Source organism: Oryctolagus cuniculus, chromosome 13 (assembly GCF_964237555.1).
Source record: "Oryctolagus cuniculus chromosome 13, mOryCun1.1, whole genome shotgun sequence".
NCBI classification, from domain to species: domain Eukaryota; kingdom Metazoa; phylum Chordata; class Mammalia; order Lagomorpha; family Leporidae; genus Oryctolagus; species Oryctolagus cuniculus.
Window position 1 is genome coordinate 75,660,874 of NC_091444.1, and position 21,273 is coordinate 75,682,146.

At 41.2% G+C, this 21,273-nt stretch overlaps 1 protein-coding gene across 3 annotated transcripts in view; it reads left to right on the forward strand.

Moving 5' to 3' along the window:
• Positions 1-21,273, forward strand: part of ITIH5 (inter-alpha-trypsin inhibitor heavy chain 5) — a 106,786-nt gene that overhangs the window by 11,108 nt on the left and 74,405 nt on the right. Inside the window, exons 2-5 of one of the 3 annotated variants that reach the window (XM_070055768.1) lie at positions 370-414; positions 13,417-13,580; positions 15,117-15,218; positions 20,141-20,245. In XM_070055768.1, coding sequence (XP_069911869.1) covers positions 370-414; positions 13,417-13,580; positions 15,117-15,218; positions 20,141-20,245 — 416 coding nt within the window. Of the gene's footprint in view, positions 1-369; positions 415-13,416; positions 13,581-15,116; positions 15,219-20,140; positions 20,248-21,273 lie in introns of all 3 variants that reach the window. The other 2 variants (XM_002717611.5, XM_070055769.1) reach the window with 2 other exon arrangements.

Below are 21,273 nucleotides of genomic sequence, written 5' to 3' on the forward strand. Positions count from 1 at the left end.
GTGAGCCTATCAGATTAAAGCTGGATGGTTTTCCTCTTTGCAAAAGACACAATAGCAAAGGGCTTAATTTCAAGACAAAAAAGAAACTGAAATCAAATGCACATATTCCAATTATCTTTTTGTTCTTGTCATTTCATACATTCACCTCTAACAGACTTAAGAATTATTAGCCAAGGAGGTGATGTGGGTTCATGGATTAAGAGTCAACCAGGTCTCACTGAGATGAATTCTAACTGTGGCTGGGAACAAACTGATAGAAAGTCAGAATGACTTTTTAGGATGGGTGAATTTGAATTTATTCGTACCTCCTTATATAGCCATTTAAGGATGACTTCCCAATCATATTTCATGTCTCTTCTCTTCTCATAGGTTGGACTCAGGATCCCCAGGCAAGTGAGGCTGTTGCAAAGGCTGGTACGTATCCTCAGGGTGCAACGCAAAATTCAATTTGCTCATTCTTCTTTATTTTGAAGCCAGTACCAACATTGCTTAAGGTCCTCTGAAGCTTTTCAAGTTGCTTATAGAAGAATCCTATTCTGAAACTGCATGGCTGATTTTTTTAAAATAAGGATTTGTTAAGTAGTTTTTTTATTTCTGGAAAGAGACCTGATTATTTTAGCAGGACTATAAGGACAAAACATGGAGTTTTGCAGATTAAAAAAAAAAAAAACAACTTTCTAAATTTAACCTTTAAAAAATGACACCGTTACTCAGGAAATCAAGGTTTCACTGTGAGCTATAAACTAAAGCAAAGCACTCAGAATCCACATTTATAGATTAAAGCTTCAGATGATGGAAGTTGCAGAGGTGCTCAGTGCATGTGGAGGCTAATAGATTGGAACTTGGACAAATGTGCAGAGACTCTAAGGCTTATCTGAAACCATTTATGACAGTGTATCCTGTGAAGGAGCCGAACGTGGTGACAAGCCTTTAGGTTCTGGCGAGGCAGTTACCCAAGCCTTCCCTACCTCTGGCTGGTGTTTGAATCAATTCCAATTTCTCACCACTACTGATGTCACCATCATTACCATGTTGTTTGGACTGGGGCCCTATATTCTTTTTGTATTTTGCTTGGTTTCCTCTTCCTTCCCGTACCTCAAATCTGTTAGCCAAGCATTCATTCTTTCATGTTTTTCTCCATGTTCACACAATAGTAAACATATATGTACGTACACATGTCAAGAATTGTGATGCATCTGAGATTTTTACCCTGATTTCCAGCTAGTAAGACAGTTTGTTCCCATTTCATGGATGCTGGCAAAAAGTGGGAGATTCCTGGATCAAAGACAAAGGATGACTTTTATTCACAGTAATAGCAGCAGTCAGAGTCTTGGTAGACAGAGCCATTGGTGCCATTCCCATATGGTGATGAAGAGAGGGCCAGGTGACACCTCCACATGCAATTGGTTACATTATATTAGAACAACCTGCCTGATCTTTGCCCTGGAGGGAGATATTTTCTTTATTATTTGGGATAACTTGCCCTCTGCTCCAGAGAGAGACATAACTTGACTGCAAAGGCTGTTCACAATACCAACATTCTGAAAGAGTTCAGAACAAAAGCAGCTAGAGTCTCTGCTCATAAAATGTGTAGAAATATCCGACTTATAGAGAACAGCCTCCCAAGAATGCATCTACACCTAGCAATGCTTCGGTTAATAACTGACTGCATATATGACTGTGGTCTCCAAGTTCCATCACCTAGTGACACGGTAACTATCTTAGTCATCTGCGCACATTCTGTGATGTCACACAATGATGGAATTGCCAAGAGATTGTTTTCTCTGAATGTTATTCCTACAGTTCAATAATGAAAGATTGTAAATAGGAGGATTTACAAAGTTCACGGAAGCATCGAGTGAAAGATAACAGGCATTTTCCCATGAGCTTTCTGAAGCTCTTTCATACATATCTACTCATTCATTTAGTCATTCATTCAGCAATATTTTTTGACTGCCTGCTGCCTGTTCAGTCTTGTTTTAGGTATTGGAGATACAGCAATGACAAAACATATAAAAGACTTTTATCTTCCATGGAGGTTGAATTCTAAAAGGGGCAGAGACAGACATCAGAGACAGATTCTTTTTCTTTTTTTCCCCAAAGAAACCTTTTATTTAAGGAATGCAGACTTCATGCATCTCATAAGTACAACTTTAGGAATATAGTGATTCTTTCTACTATGCCCACCCTCCCAACCCTCCTCCCGCCTCCCCTCCTCCTCCCTCTCCCCTTGCTAGTCCCATCAGAGACAAACTCTTAATTGAGGAGATGACCAGTGCCACAGAGAAAAATAGAACAGCAGTGAAACATAGGGAGGGGCATCTCAGACACATTTGTGTATCTGTGATTTCTGATCATTGCTTTAAAACAGGGTGGGTATAGAAGGACAGCAAAGATTTACTGAGTGTGTGCTATGTGCCGGCCATTGTTACAAGTACTTTGTGTGTCATAACTCAGTTACTCTTATGGCAATTTTTGAGGCATTTTACAGATGATAAAACCAAGGTTAGAGAGCTTGAGTAACTCTCCCAAGATTACACAGTTGGTGACAGGTGGCAGAGTCGGGACTGAGTCCCAACAGTGCAGCTTTGCAGGCCATCCTCATCACTAATACCCCAAACAGCCACTTCTGTTATACAAATGTTTCTATTCCTTACTATTTTCTTTTTTAAAAAAATATTTATTTTATTTGGAAGGCAGAGGACAGAGAGAGAGAGAGAGAGCGAGAAAGAGAGATTTTCCATCTGCTGGTTCACTCTCCAGATGGCCACAATGGCCAGGGCTGGACAAGGCCAAAGCCAGGAGCTTCATCCAGATATCCCACATGGGTTCAAGGGCCTAAGCACTTGGGCCGTCTTCTGCTGCTTTCCCCAGGCCGTTAGCAGGAAGCTGGATCAGAAGTGGAGCAGCCGGGACACGAACCGGCACCTGTATGTGAAGCCGACATCACAGGCTGGGACTTTACCTGCTGTGCTACAATACCGGCCCCCTTATTCCTTATTATTTTCTCCAACAATACCTTACCTGGCTCTATGCATTTAAAAAATGGTCAATAATATTTCATGTTGTGACATACCATAGTTTATTGAGTTTTCTACTATAAATGTGCTCTCAGTTTGTTTCCAGTCTTATCCCTCTTTTGCAATGCTGCCAAAAACTTCAAAAAATTCTAACCTGTGGATGCTTTTCACTCTATGACTTAGTATATAGGTGCATTTTAAATTTGATAGATGCTGTCAGATTATTTTTTGACTACTCCTAATGCTATCTATGTCATTTCAATTTCTATCAGTAATGATGAAAATTCATTTTGCTGTGATGCTATGTGCCATTAGTGTAATTACTCTTTTTGATTTGTTAGTTGTTAAATACAAAGTGATATCTCATTTCTTTAATTTGCAATCCCCTGATGACTTACAGATTTGGACATTTTAAAATATATTTGTTAGATGTGCAGAGTAGTTCTTCTATGTTCTTTTCTTAGATCCTTTGACCATCTTTCTGTTGTGCTATTTATCCCCCAATTGTCAATTTGTCAGAGATTTTTCTATGTTATAGCTACCCTCTGTGTTCTGGATTATAAAATTTTCCCACTAAAATATTTGTCTATTAACTTTATTTGCCATGTAAAAACTTCTTTAGTTTTCATTTTTTTTTAATTTGAGATGTGGAGAGAACAAAAGAGATTGAAATACACAGACAAAGATCTTTTATCTGCTTGTTCACTCACCAAATTCTCACAATAATTGGAGCTGGGCCAGGTGGGAGCCAGGAACCAGGGCCTCAATCTAGGTGTTCATGTAGTTGGTACGGACCAAAGGACTTGAGCCGTCACCTGCTGCCTTCCAGGGTGCATACTGGCAGGAAGGTAGAATCAGGAGCAGAGACAGGGATCAATCAAACCAAGGCACTGTGATATGGTATGTGGGCTTCCCAAGCCCCTGATAATCCACGACATCAAACGCCCACTCGCGCCATATTTTAAGTTCCTAAGTCACAAAGATTTTCTTGATTCCCTGGCTTAGACTTCCTCAGAAATCTCTTTTAATTTAAAATCTCACATTTACATTTTAGCATGAACTTTATTGACAGAATGATCTTTCCAGCAGTGTACCTGGCACACCACCACTCTCTTGTGTGAACGTGAGGCCCCGTCGCCTGTAGGGTAAACCCCAAGAACATGTAAGGTCCTGAGCCGTCTGGCTTCTGCTTTCCCTGGGCCTCCATTTACTCTATGAAGTCTCCTTCTGATCTGTGCTCTCGCCATTCCCCACTACTTGGAGTTCTCCAAATGTTCCATACTTCCGTGAATGAATAAAATGTGTGTGGCAACAGCTGGTCCTCTCTCTCCTTTGCCAGGATCATAGGGATTTGCTTGATTTTATTCTTAATTGATTACATACCCCTTTCATGAAGTTCCCTGGCTCACACACACACACAGTATTTATAGATTGAAAAGCAGGGTTATCTTTGTGTCTGAGTTTCCATGGTGCTTAACAGATACTGGCCTGGTTTTCCTGAAAGGATTCTTGGCCACCGTTTAACCTCCTGATAGCAGGCTTTTTTGGTGACAGCTTCTTCAGAGCGGATTTTAAAAATTTGTGTCCTGGATTTGTTTTAATCAGGTATGGTAAGAATCACAGGCACAGTGGTTGTCATGAAGGAAATTTATACTCACATATCTCTAGAAACAGGAGCTGCGCCATATGATGCAGGGCCACCAGGGGAAGCAGCAGGGGACAGTCAGGAGGCAGAAGGGGGCAGATGGCAAGTGTGGCTTTTCACACTTTCATTAGGGTTTTCATGGACAGGATTGGGCAAGGAAGCGTAGGAATACTGAGTAAGCTTAAGTTTGGATAGTTTGAGTCATATTGGCAGGCTCTGGGCTGTAGGAGTTGTCCTCATTGTCCAGTTTCTGGCCCTGGGATGATTTAGAGGGAGAGAGAGTTTGATAAGAGGAGGTGGCTGGCGGTGTAGTTTGTAAGATGAGATGGCTGGGGTATGGGCTTTTGAGTGTTTAGTTTGTACTTAAAGGCATGCTCACTGGGGAGTTGTCTGCCACTTCTAGGAGTGAACTAGCTCTACAACAGGCAGTCCTTCCTGGGTCAAAGCACCAAATACCAGAGCATCAAGAACATGAGAAACATGGTCAGTAGAGTGGACAGCATGACCCTGGGCTTTGTCACCTGTCAGAGTGCTAGTTGCATATGTATCTAACTCCCTAGACCCAATTCTAACCACCATGGTGTGTCCTTTTCAGATGTGTAGAGTGGATTTGTTTCTACATAAAGATGATAATCGCATTTTATATTTCTTTTCCTCAAAATATCATGAAATATTCCTAAGGAGAAGGTATTGTCATAAAAAGTTGATTGAGAGTTTTTGCCATCTTCTGTCTATAGAGCAGTGAAATGATTTTCCTGAAGTGGTAAGTACAGTTCTCAGGGAAGTGTCCTTGTTTCTTGTTTTATGTAATAACGTTGATTCTGCATGTTGGTTTTCTCAAGAAGTGGCATTAAGGTTACTAAAGATCTTTAGATCCTGAGTCAGCAAAATGCCACACTCTGGTCTTCTCTTGTATAAATGAGGGAGAATAGAGTTAGATGACGTCTAAGGTTCTCTTCTGCCTCCAGCATGCTTTCTTCTAGTGATCACGAAAGAATTGTTAGACCAAAACAAAACTGCAAAAGGTTAACTTTCGAGGAAGAGACCCTGAGGGCCACTCATTCCCCAGCTACATTTCCAGAAGGCGTCTTGGGTGATTCAGGACATCCTCTGGGTGGCTTGATTTTAAATGACTCAACATGAGTCATACAAAAAACCTTTGGTCCAGTAAGCAGCTAATTAAGTCTCTCCCTGCCTCAAACTACTTTCCCATCTGTTTTGCCTTTGTAGGAAAAATTAATGAAGAAATCCTATTATGTCATAGGAAGATATTTTTTGCTCCCTATTTTCCAGTTGACATCCCAAAACAACATTTTTTACTTAGATATAAATACAGGAAGCATGTTGCATTTTTAATAACTATGCATTGGGAAAATTGAGGCAACTGTTTCATATCCTTCCTCTGATGACAAATTTTGATGAACCTCTGCCATCCAAAGTTCTGTGCTTGTGTTCCTGACTGCTTTACCTACGTGTCCAATGTACTCCTCACAATGTGCTCTCCTTTCTAACTAAACTGGTCTATCCACTGTCTCATCTCAGGCACGTGCTCTGGTTCATTCCCACTTCCCTCGTTTTCGTGTTCTTAGAACATTCTTTTTGTTCTCTTTCATCAAATAGAAATTCGACATCTAGTTTAAAGTCTTTTATTGCTTTTACAGGCTCCACTGATTTATCTTGCTTCAAGATTTTAGAAGGTCTTGCAGTCAAAGTCTTATTGTCTCTCTGTATGTGTGTGTAAGAGTGAAAGCTTTATATATATATATATTATATATACACAGATATATATATATATATATATCTGTGCATTTTCCTACCTATCTCTTCCTATGTTGTTTTGTATATTTTGCATTTTTCTCCCTAATGTGATTATAAGTGCCTTGAGATAAGGAGCTATCTGTAATATTTCTCCCCAAACCTCCATAAACTTTAGTCTATAGTGGTGCTTAAAAAGTGCTAGTTTATTACTTTTCTGTGTGTGTTGGGGGATAAATGTTTTTCTTTAATTGTCTAAGAGAAAGTTCAGGTTTGTAAATGTTTTTAAAAGTTGTTCTTTATGCTAAGAGCTGTGGGTAAGATGAAAAAAAGTCACGGCTTCCTGTTCTCTGGTTGTTTCCGATATAGACAGAGTAGGGGTAGAGAATCTGTAGCCAGGGCTCTTAAAGATTTTTACATAACTGATTCTGGCACTCTGGATTAAGAGCACTGCACCAGAAGGGCAAGGCTATGGTAATAGCAAGGACTCCTGGGAAAACAGTAACTGGGCAGAAGCAGTAAAACTAAAATAGTTTCTTGAAACATTCCTCGGTCTGTCTCTTGGGCCCATAAATTATACTTCACATTCTCCCTGATGGAACATTGTAGAAAATTTTACTTGTTCCATAAGCTTAAGGTAAGACATAAGGTTACTATAATAAACTGAATATTTTTGTAGGTATCTTTTAATTGTCGCATTGTAAATTCGAGGAATTATTGCATATCTTATGAATAAGAACAAAGCAACATGACATCAACAATAGTTCCTGTGTGCCAAAGGAATAAGATTTTCAATTATTTTTAAAATAGACCTGGACAAAGACTACACTGAAGGAACTAAATTTTACTTGGAATGCTCTATAGCTAGAACCATCAACTTCTGTTCAACTAACATGAAACTTCGCAAGGGTTCCCCTCAGAAGTACTCTACTTTTGTGTCAAAGAGTTAAATAGCACGTCAGAGTATGACAACCATTTAGAATACATTCAGTTTAGTGACCTATGGCTTCAATGTTTAGAATTTAATGGAAGATAAAGGAGGCTCATAAGAAACTTCTGACTCAAAAAAAAGACTATATTTGGTTTACTTTTGGAGCTTTACATCTTACTGGTTATCTAGGACTTATCACCTTTATAACATTCAGAGGTTTTGCCTGGGGTTTTAGATTCACTGCCTCTGATCTTATGACCTGGGGAAATCACACAGTAAGTAGCTTTGGCTATATTGGTGAAGTGAAGGGATTGGACTTGAATGTCTCTTTTTCTTTTTATTTTATGTTTCTTCTTTATATTGTAACTTCTTCCAAAAGGATTTCAATGACATTTTTGATGTGCAGAAGTCTAGTTTACAAAGCGTAAAAATGATCAGAAACAATGTAGAACTTGAAATAATTAATAAAATGCCTCAATTCCACGCAAGGGCAAGCCACACTAAGGTAGGGTTGTAAATGCAAATGTTTACAAAGATGACGTTCATGTTCCAAGCTTCTTTTGATGTATAAAAATCACCTGCAAAACTGAACAGGTGAAAGAAGCAGCTTTTTACCGTATCATTTTTGTGGAGCAGGAATTTGGGCATAGCTCAGCTGGGTGGTTCTTCTGGTTGATAATGTTGATGGAGGTTACTCAGTGGTATTCAGTAGGCAGATGGCTGATCTAGAGGGGTCGGTGCAGCTTCACTCACAGCTGGGATGACTGAAGGTGGGCTCAGCAGTTGCTGTAACTACATGGCCCCACCAGTGTGGCAATCTCAGAGTGGCTGGATGTCTTACATGGTAATACAAGATTTTCATTGTTCGGAAAGACACAGACAGAAGCTGTGCGGCTTCTTGGACCAGGATTTAGAATCCTGGGAGATCACTTCTAGTACGTTCTATAAGTGAAGCAAATCACTAAGGTTCAAAATCAAGAAGAAATTAATTAAACTCCACATTTCAATGGGAACAGAAGTAAACAATTTGTGACTTTAAACAAGTATTGTTTTTCTTTTAATGTTTTAATATGGTAAAATACATATAACTACCATCTTAGCCATTTTTGAGAGTGAAGTTCAGTGGCAATAATACATTAATATCATTGGGCAACCATTGCCACCATCCATTTCCAGAACTCTTTCATCTTGCAATATTGAAATTGTATACCTATTACAATCCTACTTTCTCTCCCCACCTCAAGTTCCTGGAAACCAGCATTCTACTTTTTTCTCCATAATTTTGACTACTTGAGGTACCTCATGTAAGTGGAATTATCCAGTATTTATCTTTTTGTTTCTGGCTAATTTTTTTTAAAAAGATTTACTTTTATTTATTTTTTTAAAAAGACTTATTTTATTTATTTGAAAGGCAAAGTTACAGAGAGGCAGAGGCAGAGAGAGAGAGGTCAGTCTTCCATCTGCTGGTTCACTCCCCAGATGGCTGCAATGGTCAGAGCTGCACTGGTCCGAAGTCAGAAGCCAGGAGCTTCTTCCAGGTCTTCCACATGTGCAGGGGTCCAAGGACTTGAGCCATCTTCTGTTGCTTTCCCAGGCCTAGCAGAGAGCTGGATTGGAAGTGGAGCAGCCAGGACTCGAACCAGCGACCATGTGAGATGCAAATCAGGACAGTTTCTCTTTATGGAAGGATATAGCAAACACCATGAAATAGTACCTCTGGGGAACGGGATTGTGAATCCAGCGTGCTAGGGAGACTGACTTTTCATTTTATATTCAGTGTAATTTGGAGTTTTTATTGTGCATATATTGTTTAGTAATTTTATAAAAGCTAGTTAAATGACATTCCCTTCCTCCCTCCCTCCCCTCTCCCTCTCATTGCATTTTAGAATTGCATCTATGAACTATATTAAATCTATTCTTTTGTGTTAATATCACATTAGCATGAAAATAATTAAGAGAATGGAAACAACAACAGCAACAAGAAACTGACAAACAAAAATAAAAATATAAAGAAATAAAATAGGGGAGTGAACCAATGGTAGAAAATCTCTGTCTTTATCTCTCTGTCATTGTGAATTTTAGGAAAATAAATCTTAAAAAAAGAAATGAGATATACTTTTCTTTAAAAAATAAATAACTAGTTTAATTTTAAAAAAAATAAATTATTTATTTATTTGAAAGGTAGAGTTAAAGAGAGAGGGAGTGACAGAGCTAGATCTTCCACCCACTGACTGATTCACTCCCCAAATGGCTAAAATGGGGGGTCGAGAGGCTGGGCCAGACCAAAACCAGGAGCCTGGAGCTTATTGTGGGTCTCCACGTAGGTGGTAGGGGCTCAAGCACATGGGCCATCTTCTGCTGCTTTTCCAGGCCATTAGCAGGAGTTGGATCAAAAGTGGAGCAACCAGGACACAAACTGTAACCCATACAGGATGCCAGCATTATAGGCAGCTGCTTAACCCACTATGCCACAACACTGGCCCACATAGTTTAAATTTCAAACAAAGTGGAAAGTGATAAAACTAGAATTTTCTGAGTACATTGGATTTCTCTTTTAGCCATTACTCTTATTCACTTTTCAATGTATCTATTGAAATCAAAGTGAATGCAGATTTGGAGCTAAAAGTCATATTTAGGGGCACTGTGGTGCAGTGGGTTAAGCCAGCTCCTGGGACACTACATCCCATATGAGCATCAGTGCATCCTAGCTGCTCTACTTCTGATCTAGCTACCTACTAATGTGCCTGAGAAACCATCAGAAGATCCATGTTACCCACAGGGGGGACCTGGATGAAATACCTGGCTCCTGGCTTTGGCCTTCCTAGTCCTAGTCATTGTGGCCATTTGGGGAGTGAACTCATGGATGAAAGATCTCTGTCTGTCTCTCTCTGAGTCTCTTCCTCTCTCTCTGTAACTCTGCCTTTCAAATAAATAAATAAACCTTTAAGATATATTTAGCCAGCACCACGGCTCACTAGGCTAATCCTCCGCCTTGAGGCGCCAGCACACCGGGTTCTAGTCCCGGTCGGGATGCCAGATTCTGTCCTGGTTGCCCCTCTTCCAGGCCAGCTCTCTGCTGTGGCCCGGGAGTGCAGTGGAGGATGGCCCAAGTGCTTGGGCCCTGCACCCCATGGGAGACCAGGAGAAGCACCTGGCCTTTGGATCAGCGCGGTGCGCCGGCCGCAGCGCGCCGGCCGCAGCGCACCGGCTGCGATGGCCATTGGAGGGTGAACCAACGGCAAAGGAAGACCTTTCTCTCTCTCTCTCTCACTGTCCACTCTGCCTGTCAAAAAAAAAAAAAAAGATATATTTAATCATGCATGAATTTGAAACAGGATGAATTCTGTTTCAAGGAAGGGCACAGATAAAGTAAACATTTCATCTCAATTCATGGTTTTAATCACCTTAGGATTCTTTTTGTGAAAGAAAGTTTAATCTTTATTGTCTTTACTGAAATGCATTAAGTGTTTTTAATGAGATCATTTAACAGAAACATTTGGTTAAACTCCATCTGGAACTTCTTTTTAATCCAAATCATTTCCAGGGAGACAGATTTTCTCCTAAGGAGACTAGATTTTCATAAAAGAATATTGTACAATCCAATTATTTCTGAATTCAGGAATAATTTCTTAAGCCCTAAGATTTTAATTCTTACTTTTGGCTCTGCCTTGGGTCTATGGATCTCATAAGTGGATGTCATTGTGGTGATTTATTTAAGCCCTCAGTTGGCAGATGAAAAATGTATGAAGAGGTCCATCTTATTAACTGATTTGAGAATCAGTTCTGAAACTTGTGCACACATCACAGCCACTTGCTGTTCAAGCACTGATGGTTGGGCCCCTCCTCTAGGTTTTTGATTCTCTGGATTTTGGACAGAGTCCAAGAATCTGCATCTTTTACAAGTTTCTGGGTGATATGGTTGCTGCTGGTCTGGGGACCCCACCTTTGAGAACCACTGCTTTGAAAAATGTCCTTCTCAGACCAAACTGCAGAGTATCGATTCCTCTTTTGGGCAAAAATTTTTCAAATATTAATATGCTCAGATTTATTTAAAAAATTGGATCATTATTTAACTGAACTGCATGCTTTTATCTCTTCCAGCTCTGTGGTAGAGACATATATCCTTATTTTGTCTGGCTTTTTTTTTGAATTACTAGTAGTCCTGACACTTTGTATTGATCAACTCTGATATTCTCACAGGTTTGGCCCTGATTCTTGCAGCTCATGCTCTTGTGAATATTTGAATATATTCTCAGATCTGCTTGATATTTAGATTCACTTCTCTAATATCCCCTGCAAAATATCTCCTAAGCTTTTTGTGGTTTTCTGGGCAGAGTGTGATTTGAGTCCAATGTTTTGAGTAAATATTTTTTGGTGGAATAAGCTTCTTTGGTCATTCTTTTGAAGCAGGGTTTTTGATCACCTTTTACTTCAGGAAGCAATGTGCCTTGCTATCAGCAGGTCATAGTCTTGCATCTATTTTGAAAATGAGCCTAAGGCCAAAAGGAAATTAATAAAGTAGAGGAGTATTGAAATAAACATTGCCCCTGGTAGACCACAGACCAAACAGGAGAGTGTAGAATCCTGTCAGAGTAAATCAGCTCTATTTATTGTTTGTTGAGGGTCTACTGTATGCCAAAGACCAGGCTGGGATTTGAGCCTGCAAAGATGAGTAGAGTCTGTCCCCAAGGGGCAGCCAGGTGGTCTTGCATAATGTGATGAGAGTGAATTTTGGAGCAAGAGGGATTGAATTCAGCTCTCATTTCCATTACTTGCTGGCCAAAACCAATAGATACCCTCACTGAGCTTGAATTCCTTCCATCTATAAAGTCAGAATAAAATGTCTACTTCATGTATCTATCCCAAGACTGTAATGGGCTAGTGCTTTGTCTTAGTCTGCTTCAGCTTCCATAACAAATTACCATAGACCTGAATGCCTAAACAATAGAAATTTAATTTTCTTACCATTCTGGAGGCTGCAAAGTCCAAGATCAAGGTTTGGCAGGGTTTGGTTTCTGGTGGAAACGTGTTTCCTGGCTTGTGGATGGTCATTTTCTTGCTGTGTACTCCCATGACCTTTGCTTGGTGTGAGTACATAGAGAGACTCAGCTGTCTATCTAGTACCTCCCTATTATGATGGCGCTGCTCTCATGATCTTTTGTAACTCTAATTACCTCTATAGGTTCCCACTTCTAAATATTATCACATTAGGAATTGGGACTTCAACATATGAAGTAGGGGGCGGGGCATAGTCAACCCATAACATGCCTGTCAATTGCTTAGCCAGTTCCTGGAATCAGAGCATTGCTTGGTTAGTAGTGGCTTTCTTCACGAATGTTTCTTTCTTTCTTGAGGTTTATGCTGTCGTCAGATGTAGCACTATTGTATAGGCTGGGAAAATAATACTGAATAATTTTATTGGATTCTCAAATTTTGTACCATCAAGTACTATTCATATAAAAGATTTTGGGATGAATTTAATTAGCGCACTCTTGGGTTTTCTTTTTCCTAGAATCTATCTCTTCAAATACACTCTTGAGTTCAGTATTGATTCCTGTTTCAGATGAATCTGTAGTTCAGATGGGGAAGCCCTAGTGTATAGTCTATCTAAGTGGGTACTGAAGTGAAGTTGAGCATAAGAGAATTTGTTTAGCATATTCTGATATTTCAATTAGTTCAGTGATCCTGTAAATGTGATCTAAAAGTTGATAACAACACGTATTGTGCATGCCACATACTTTGCTTCTAAATTCATATAACTTATTGAATATTTAAGCAATGTGTATTTTCTATTAAATTGAAAATCTTCATTGTGTTCATTCATTAAAGTTAGGTTAAATATTTGCTCCTATGTCATGAATTGGTTGTTCACTCAAAGTTGATTTTACAAGTCAAAGGAATGAAAAATTGGGAAATCAGGACAAGGCAAAGAAGAGACAGGAATCAGGTGCCAAAGGCTTTCTTCGTGAACAAAAGACCTGCACTTACCCACCTCCCCAACCCAAAATTGTCTGAACCATGCTTTCATGCCTCACAGAGAATATTGTGTGCTTTAATTCCAACAGAAAACCAAGCCCTTGATGACAGAATTCTCGGTGAAGTCTACCATTATTTCTCGGTATGCCTTCACTACGGTTTCCTGCAAAATGCTGAACAGAGCTTCTGAGGATCACGAAACGGAGTTTCAGATGCAGATTCCAGCTGCGGCTTTCATCACTAACTTCACCATGTAGGTGACATGCTGGGAGATGCTTTCTGTGTGGGGTAGTCAGGGTAAAACTGAGGGGATGTGAGGTCCACAGTCTTTTGAGTGTTTGTTTCTCCATGGATGGTGTATGCATCAGAAGGTTGACTCACTCCTTCCTTCCTTGCTCCCTCCTCTCTTTCCCCTTTTCCTTCTTTTGTTTCTGCTTTCAATGATCTCTTCTTTCCTTCCTATGTCTTTTCCTCCTCCTTTAAAAAATCTATTTGTATTTATCTATTTACGAGAGGGAGAGAGAGAGAGAAAGGAATGTTCCCATCTGTTGATTCACTCCCCAAATGCCTGGCGCAGCCGAAGTTGGGAGCCAGGAACACAGTCTGGTCCTCCCATATGGGTGACAAGGATCCAGGTACTTGAGCCATCACCTGCTGCCTCCCAGGGTTCTGCATCAGCAGGAAGGTGGAATCAGAAGCCAGAGCCAGGCGTTGGATTCAAGCACTTGAAATGCAATGTGGATGTCTTAGCCAGTGCCTTCACTGCTAGGCAAAATGCCTGCCCTCTTTCCTCCCTCTTTTCCTTCCTTCTCTCCAACAAATGAGTGTCCACAATGGGCCCTTTACAAGAGGATTGAGGTACTTCTATGGAAAGGGCAATATTACTCTGCTCCAGAAATTCCAGTGGGGAGACATGGTCAATAAGTAAGTAAACTAATAAATGAGATCATCTCAGACAGTGAATGTAATGGAGATAGCAAGTAGGATGGAGAGGCTTCTTTGGGTCGAGAAATCATGGAGGCAGCTCAGAGGAGGCCATGGCTGAGACTGAAGAATGAGGCAGCATGAAAGCTTTGATGCTTTTTCTCTTCCCTCCTCACCTTTCTCCTCTTCCTCTTCTTTATTTGAGAGAGAGCGAGAGCGAGAGCGAGAGAGAGAGAGAGAGAGAGAGAGCTTCCATTTGCTGGTTTGTTCCCTAAATGACCACAATGGTCAGCTTGAAGAATGGAGATAAGAACTCAATTCAGGTCTACTATGTGGGTAGCAGAGACCCAACTATGTGAGCCATCATTACCTGCTGCCTCCTGTTATTGATATCAGCAGGAAGCTGAAATAAGGAGTGGAGTCAGGACTGGAATTCAGGTACTCCAATATGAAATGCAGGGGTCTTAACCAGTATCCTAACCACTAGACCAGATACCCTCCCCTATTTCCTCTTTTTCTAAGAGGTAAAGATGCAGAACAGGATAAATATTTGGGTTTAATTTTTGGTCTGGGCAAGAACTAAGCTGTGAAACTATGGTGTTTTAGTAGATTTGCAATTTTCTCATGGAAAATCACAGGCACTGTGGGTTGGGGTGTCCCCTTTGGACCTGTTGAATATTGCCCTAGATTGAAGCGAGTGATTCAAGGGTAGTGCCCTGGTGTGGAATGTGTTCTTTTTGCACATCCAAGATGCATAGAAAAATATTTTCTAGGGTTGTCATGGCTATGAGAGCCATGTTTGAATTTGTCTTGGAACTGCAAATAGGTAACACAGCTGTCTCTTGTGTTTTTTTTTTTTTTTCAGGCTTATTGGAGACAAGGTATATCAGGGTGAAATTGCTGAGAGAGAAAAGAAGAATGGTGACAGGGTAAAAGAGAAAAGGAATAAAACCACGGAAGATAGTGGGTAAGTACTGTTTAGTTAAGGAATTAAAGCTCCATTCCGGCTAAGAGCTGAACTCTCTACCCCTTTGCCTACTCATCTGGCTCTTTTCCCCTCCCCCAAGCATTTTCTTCTTTGTATTTTTTCTAAGTGATATAACCATTGACAGTATTAATAGATCAACATTCACAGTGAAAAGAAGAACTTTACCCTGTGTATCCCTCAGTTCTGACTCCCTAGACTCATCCACTTTTAATGGTTCTCAATTTCTTTTTCTTCATGGTTATCTCCCTAACTCTAAATACTATGATAGGCCTTCATTCCTTCTCTTGAATTTTTGATAAAAATAAAGCATCTGTGGACTCTGTTGTGTAGAGGATTTAGCAAATTTACAGAATTACAATATTCTTATTTTTCCTCTGCATTCCAAATTTTTATATTGCTTTTTATTTCTTCTTCCAACAATTAAACAGTGTTTAGAGTATCCTTAGTATCTTATTCCTTGCTTGTACTCATCCTTGGTTACCTGAACATTTATTTTTGAATTGTCAGAGTTATTAATATCTAAATTCTGATCTGTAACAATACTTACATTTTAAAAATTTTCTCTATAAACTGAATCTCAACACTTAAAGTCAATAAATGGTACTGTTTTTTAGTGACTGCTTGATCAATATTATCTACAGAGCCACCTAGTACACTAATACCATGTTTTATGCATGAAGAACTCTGTTGTCTGCAGAAAAGTGATCTTACTACCTGGATAAAATGCTGTGAACCTGTAACACTGTTTTTATTCACGAATAAAAGTAAACAGATTGAGAAAGCTGGTTCCCTAAAATCATAGACCGTCAGCAACTCTGCTGTGGGAAATCCTGCTAGTGAGACCAGAACTTCTCATTCTTGCCCGGTAGACCTGAGCCGTGGTTCACTTTGACAGAAAAAAAGTAATGAGAATCAGAGCTTCCCGTAAGTGATTTTCACACACAGAATCCCACGTTTATTTTAATGCTGTCATTCCCAAGGACACAGAACCCTGATTCTAGTTCTCAGCTCAGCCTGACAAGAATGGTTTTACACATGGCCCTGCTTTGCTCTGAGCCTGGCCAAACATGTACACTCAGCTCCTGCCCCGATCCCATAATAACCCTCTCTGTGTTGTGTGAGATGCCCCATGGTCCCTCTGGTATGTGGTCTCCCTTGCTGCACCATGTTATTAAAGTCTGTCTTTGTTGAACTATAAGTGTGTCCCAAGTAGTCTATCCCAGTTGTTCAGAATCATGTGGTAATTTAGTTTCGTTGGGTTGTAGCATGTAAGTTTCTATTTTTCCTGGAGTTTCTCTCTCTCTCTCTCTTTAACATTTTATTTCAGAATAGTTTTGAATTTATAAAACAAAAACTGTGAGGTAGCAATATAATCAGCATTTTGTGTTAAGATTGAGTTTTTTTTTTTTTTTTTTTTTACAGGCAGAGTGGAGAGTGAGAGAGAGAGACAGAGAGAAAGGTCTTCCTTTGCTGTTGGTTCACCCTCCAATGGCCGCCGCAGTTGGCGCGCTGTGGCCGGCGCACTGCGCTAAGATTGAGTTTTTTTTTTTAATATAAAGGAAAAACAGATGGTTTATCTTTTTGTGTATTTCACCCAACACAATGTCCTCTAGTTCCATCAAGTTTGCTGCAACTGATAGGGTTTCATCCCTTCTCTGGGGCTGAATAGCATACCATTGTGTACATATACCACATTTTCTTTTTTTTTTTTTTTAACTTGCCTATATTCTGTTTGAATAGACATATAACGTGCTTGGATAATGCACCAAAAGTCAAAGTTTTTTTTTTTTAAGATTGATTTATTTATTTGAAAGAGTTACACAGAGAAAGAGAGGCAGGGAGGGGGAAGGGAAGGGGAGAGAGAGAGAGAGAGAGAGAGAGAGAGAGTCTTCCATCTGATGGTTCACTCCCCAATTGGCCACAATGGCCAGAGCTGCAATGATCTGAAGCCAGAAGCCAGGAGCTTCTTCCAGATCTCCCACACTGGTGCAGGGGCCCAAGCATGTGGGCCATCTTCCACTGCTTTCCCAGGCCATAGCTGAGAGCTGGATGGGAAGTGGTGCAGCTGGGGCTCGAACTGGCGTCATATGGGATGTTGGCACTGCAGATGGCGGCTTTACCCGCTAAGCCACAGTGCCAGCCCCCACATTTTCTTTTTACGTTCCTCTGATGATGCATATCTTGGTTTAATCCATATTTTGGCTATTGTGAACAGTACTGCAGTAAATATGGTAGAAAAGTTATCTCTTTGATACAATGGGTTTATGTCTTCTCAGTATATGCATAGTAGTGGGATTGCTGGATCATATAACAGTCCTGTTCCAGTTTTTGAAGAAATCACAGTGTTTTCCATAATGACTGCACTGATTTGCATTTCCACCAGCTGTTTATAAGAGTTCTCCTTTCTCAATTTCCTTGCCAGAATTTGTTATTCCTTGTCTTTTTGATAATATCCATCCTGATAGGGGTGTTTCCTAGTTACTAATAGCTTTTCCTTTTTTTTTGTGAGATAAAATTAAATTTTGTCACAATTAGCATCTAGTAAGACATACACATCATTTGGAATGATGACAAAACAAACACCTATGATCAAATTTTGATAAATGATGCCATCCATGTCACCCCAATACCTGGCCAATAGCAACTGAAAGACATGACAAATTGGGAGACATTCTGATTTCAGAGATGTAAAAACCTGCATGTCTCCAGATCCACGAAGTAGCTGTCATTGTTTTGCAGACTTGTTACAGAACTTTAAGCCTGGGATTTCTTTTCATTTTTTTCTGGGTTCATTTTATTATTTCCTATATTCTGTATTTTCTTCTTTCTTTGTCTTCACCTTTACTTTGCTGAAGTATATTATGAAGTAACTTTTGCAGAATAAATGTGTGAGAGGTAATTTTTAGATCTTTATTAGTAGTTTTCTGGATTTGGAATTTAAGGTCAAAATTTTCCTTTTGAATTTTGAGACATTGTTTCAGTGTCTTATAACATCTAGCATTATTAATGATGTATTTAATGTGATCTAATAGCATTCCTTTGACATGTTTCCTCTATCTTATATTCTCAAGTTTTATAATGATGGGGTTTGGTGTCAATCTTTTTTCATTCATTCTGATCAGCGCTCAGTGAAACTTTTCCATCTCAATACTCATGTCTCTTTTTAGTTCTGAGAAAGAGGATTATAGGAAGCCTTAATCATCTTAATCAGCTTAGTCATTCATGCATCTTTGACCTTGGAATAATCCCCCTATGCTTGCTCTTGGTTCTCCTGCTTGCTCCCATCTTGTGGTGCCCACTGATTTCAGAGCCTGTGGCATCTGCCAGATAGTTTGATGCTCTCCTTTGCTGCAACCCCTTCCTGCATGTTCTGAATGCAGAGTTCTTGCTCTACTGGTCCCCCAAAGTCTTCTAGAAACTTTGTGAAAATGTGTTGCCCACATAGAGTTGCCCCTCCTACATGTCTCCCTTGCATTTAATCCTTTGGTGATCAGTTTAGCCTCTTAAATTAGAGCACTCTCAGTCCAAGTATGGACAGTATTCAGAATGGCTTGTGTTTCTATAAGTTTCACAACCCTTCATTTTATTTCTCCCTAAATACATCTACCAATCCTTACCAAGGTGTAAAAGCCCAATATATTAACTATTTTAGAACTATGTAAACTATAGCATTCATTTGGCCATACCTGTAGAGAAAAATAGTTCACAGCTTACAACTTGACTCCAAAGCTCTCTCTTCCAGCAGATTACCCACTTAAATGTCCCTTTTCCCTGTTGCATGGAACAAATATGGTTATGGTCTTTGGGGCTGTCACAAGCAGAGGTGGATGAAATCAGTAGTCTGCATCCTCTCCTATTTATTATCCTTTGATTCTTGGTAACTGTGGGGAGCAACTCGGACTAGACTAAGTTACTGGAATTAAGACTTATTCTATGCATCTGCTCTCCCACAATATGGCGCTGAGAAGGGAGAAACAGCTTCTACACAGCTGCCTCCAGTTCAACCAATAAACTGTAGGACCTGCTCCTGATTGGAGGAGAGCAGCATACTCGGCGTGTGGGTAGCAGAGTTGGGATTGGTGGAAGAGGACTATAAAGGAGGAGAGAGACAACATGCACCAGGAACATCTAAAGGGAACATCTATCTGAAGGAACACCTGTGCAGCCCCCAAGAGAGCCAGCCGGCGGTGTGCCGCTCCCCCGCGGAAGTGGGGAAAGTGGCAGGGGGAACCGCCCTTCCACGGAGGTGGAAGGGTCGGTAGCCAACCCGGGAAGAACCAGCAGCAAACCCGGGAAGGGCCGAGCAGACAAAAGAACAGCACAGGGTCCTGTGTCGTTCCTCCACGAAGACGGGGAGCGACAGTAACCATCTAGTAGATACCTTTACTTCTCCTTCCAATACTAATTTTTATTTTTATTTTATTTTTTTAAAAAGATTTATTTATGAAGGGCAGATTTACAGAGAGGCAGAGGCAGAGAGAGAGAGATCTTCCATTTACTGGTTCACTCCCCAGATGGCTACAATGGCCGGAACTGTGCCGATTTGAAGCCAGGAGCCAGGAGCTTCTTTCGGGTCTCCCACATGGGTGCAGGGGCCCAAGGACCTGGGCCTTTTTCTACTGCTTTCCCAGGCCATAGCAGAGAGCTGGATGGGAAGTAGAGCAGCCGGGACTTGAACTGGAACTCATATGGGATGCCGGCACTGCATGCCAGGGCGTTAACCCACTGCGCCACAGCGCTTTTCCCTAATTTTTATTTTTGCTTCCTAAGGACTCACACTGCTGCCCAGTTGACTCATTGCTAAGCTGGTAAGGAGTGTGGCCACTGGCCCAGGGGACTGAGGGAGCCTGACTTCATCCTGCTCCAAACCCTACTCGTGGTCCCTTTTCAATTTCCCACAGGGAGGAGGGGACAGAAACATTCCGAGCTGCTCTAGTGATTCCCAGCAAGGACAAAGCCGCCTTCTTCCTGAGTTATGAGGAACTGCTGCAGAGACGGCTGGGGAAGTGTGGGGAGCAATCCGGACTAGACTAAGTTGCTCGAATTAGGACTTATTCTATGCATCTGCTCTCCCACAATATGGCGCTGGGAGAGAAGTAAACAGCTTCCGCACAGCTGCCTCCAGTTCAACCAATTAACTGTAGGACTTGCTCCTGATTGGAGAGCAGCGTACTCAGCCGAGTTGGGATTGGCGGAGGAGGACTATAAAGGAGGAGAGAGACGGCATGCACCAGGAACATCTATGGGGAACATCTAAGGGAACCCGTGCAGCCCCCGAGAGAACCGGCCGGCGGTGTGCCGCTCCCCTGCGGAAGTGGGGAATGCGGCCAGGGGGAACTGCCCTTCCACGGAGGTGGAAGGGATAGTAGCCAACCCGGGAAGAACCAGCAGCAAACCCGGGGAGGGCCGAGCAGACGAAAGAACAGCGCAGGGTCCTGTGTCGTTCCCCCACGAAGACGGGGAGCGACATAATGGTGCCGTGACTCGGATATGAAGCCCAGGCAGGGTTTAGTGTTGCTCCTCCACGAAGAGGGGGAGCGACATAATGGTGCCGTGACTCGGATAGGAAACCTAGGAGGGAAGAAATGACTCGGATAGGAAACCTAGCTCGGATAGGAAACCTAGGACGGATAGCAAACTTAGGAGGGAAGAAACGGGAAGAAATGGGAAAATACCGGAGAGAGAAACTAGCAAACAGCCTAGGGAAAAGCCGGACGAAAAAGGAGCCGGAAGAAGCTATTGAAAGCCTAGGCATAGACTCGGATTCGGACTACGGGGGGAAGCTGGGAGAAATCTCTAAGGTCGAAAGCGAAAGTGAAAGCTAGAACAAACAGACTCGGACGCGGACTGTGGGGAGAGGCCAGGAGAAATGAGGGAGGAATATCGTTGGAGGAAAGCTTGGGGAAACATACCGGGTAGAGAAAAATGTTAGGGAAATTGAAGCTGCGGGGGGCAGGCCGAGGCGGAAACGAAAGCCACTTTGGGGTTCTCAAGTTAGCCCGGGAATAGGGGGCGAAAAGTTGAAACTAGAAGC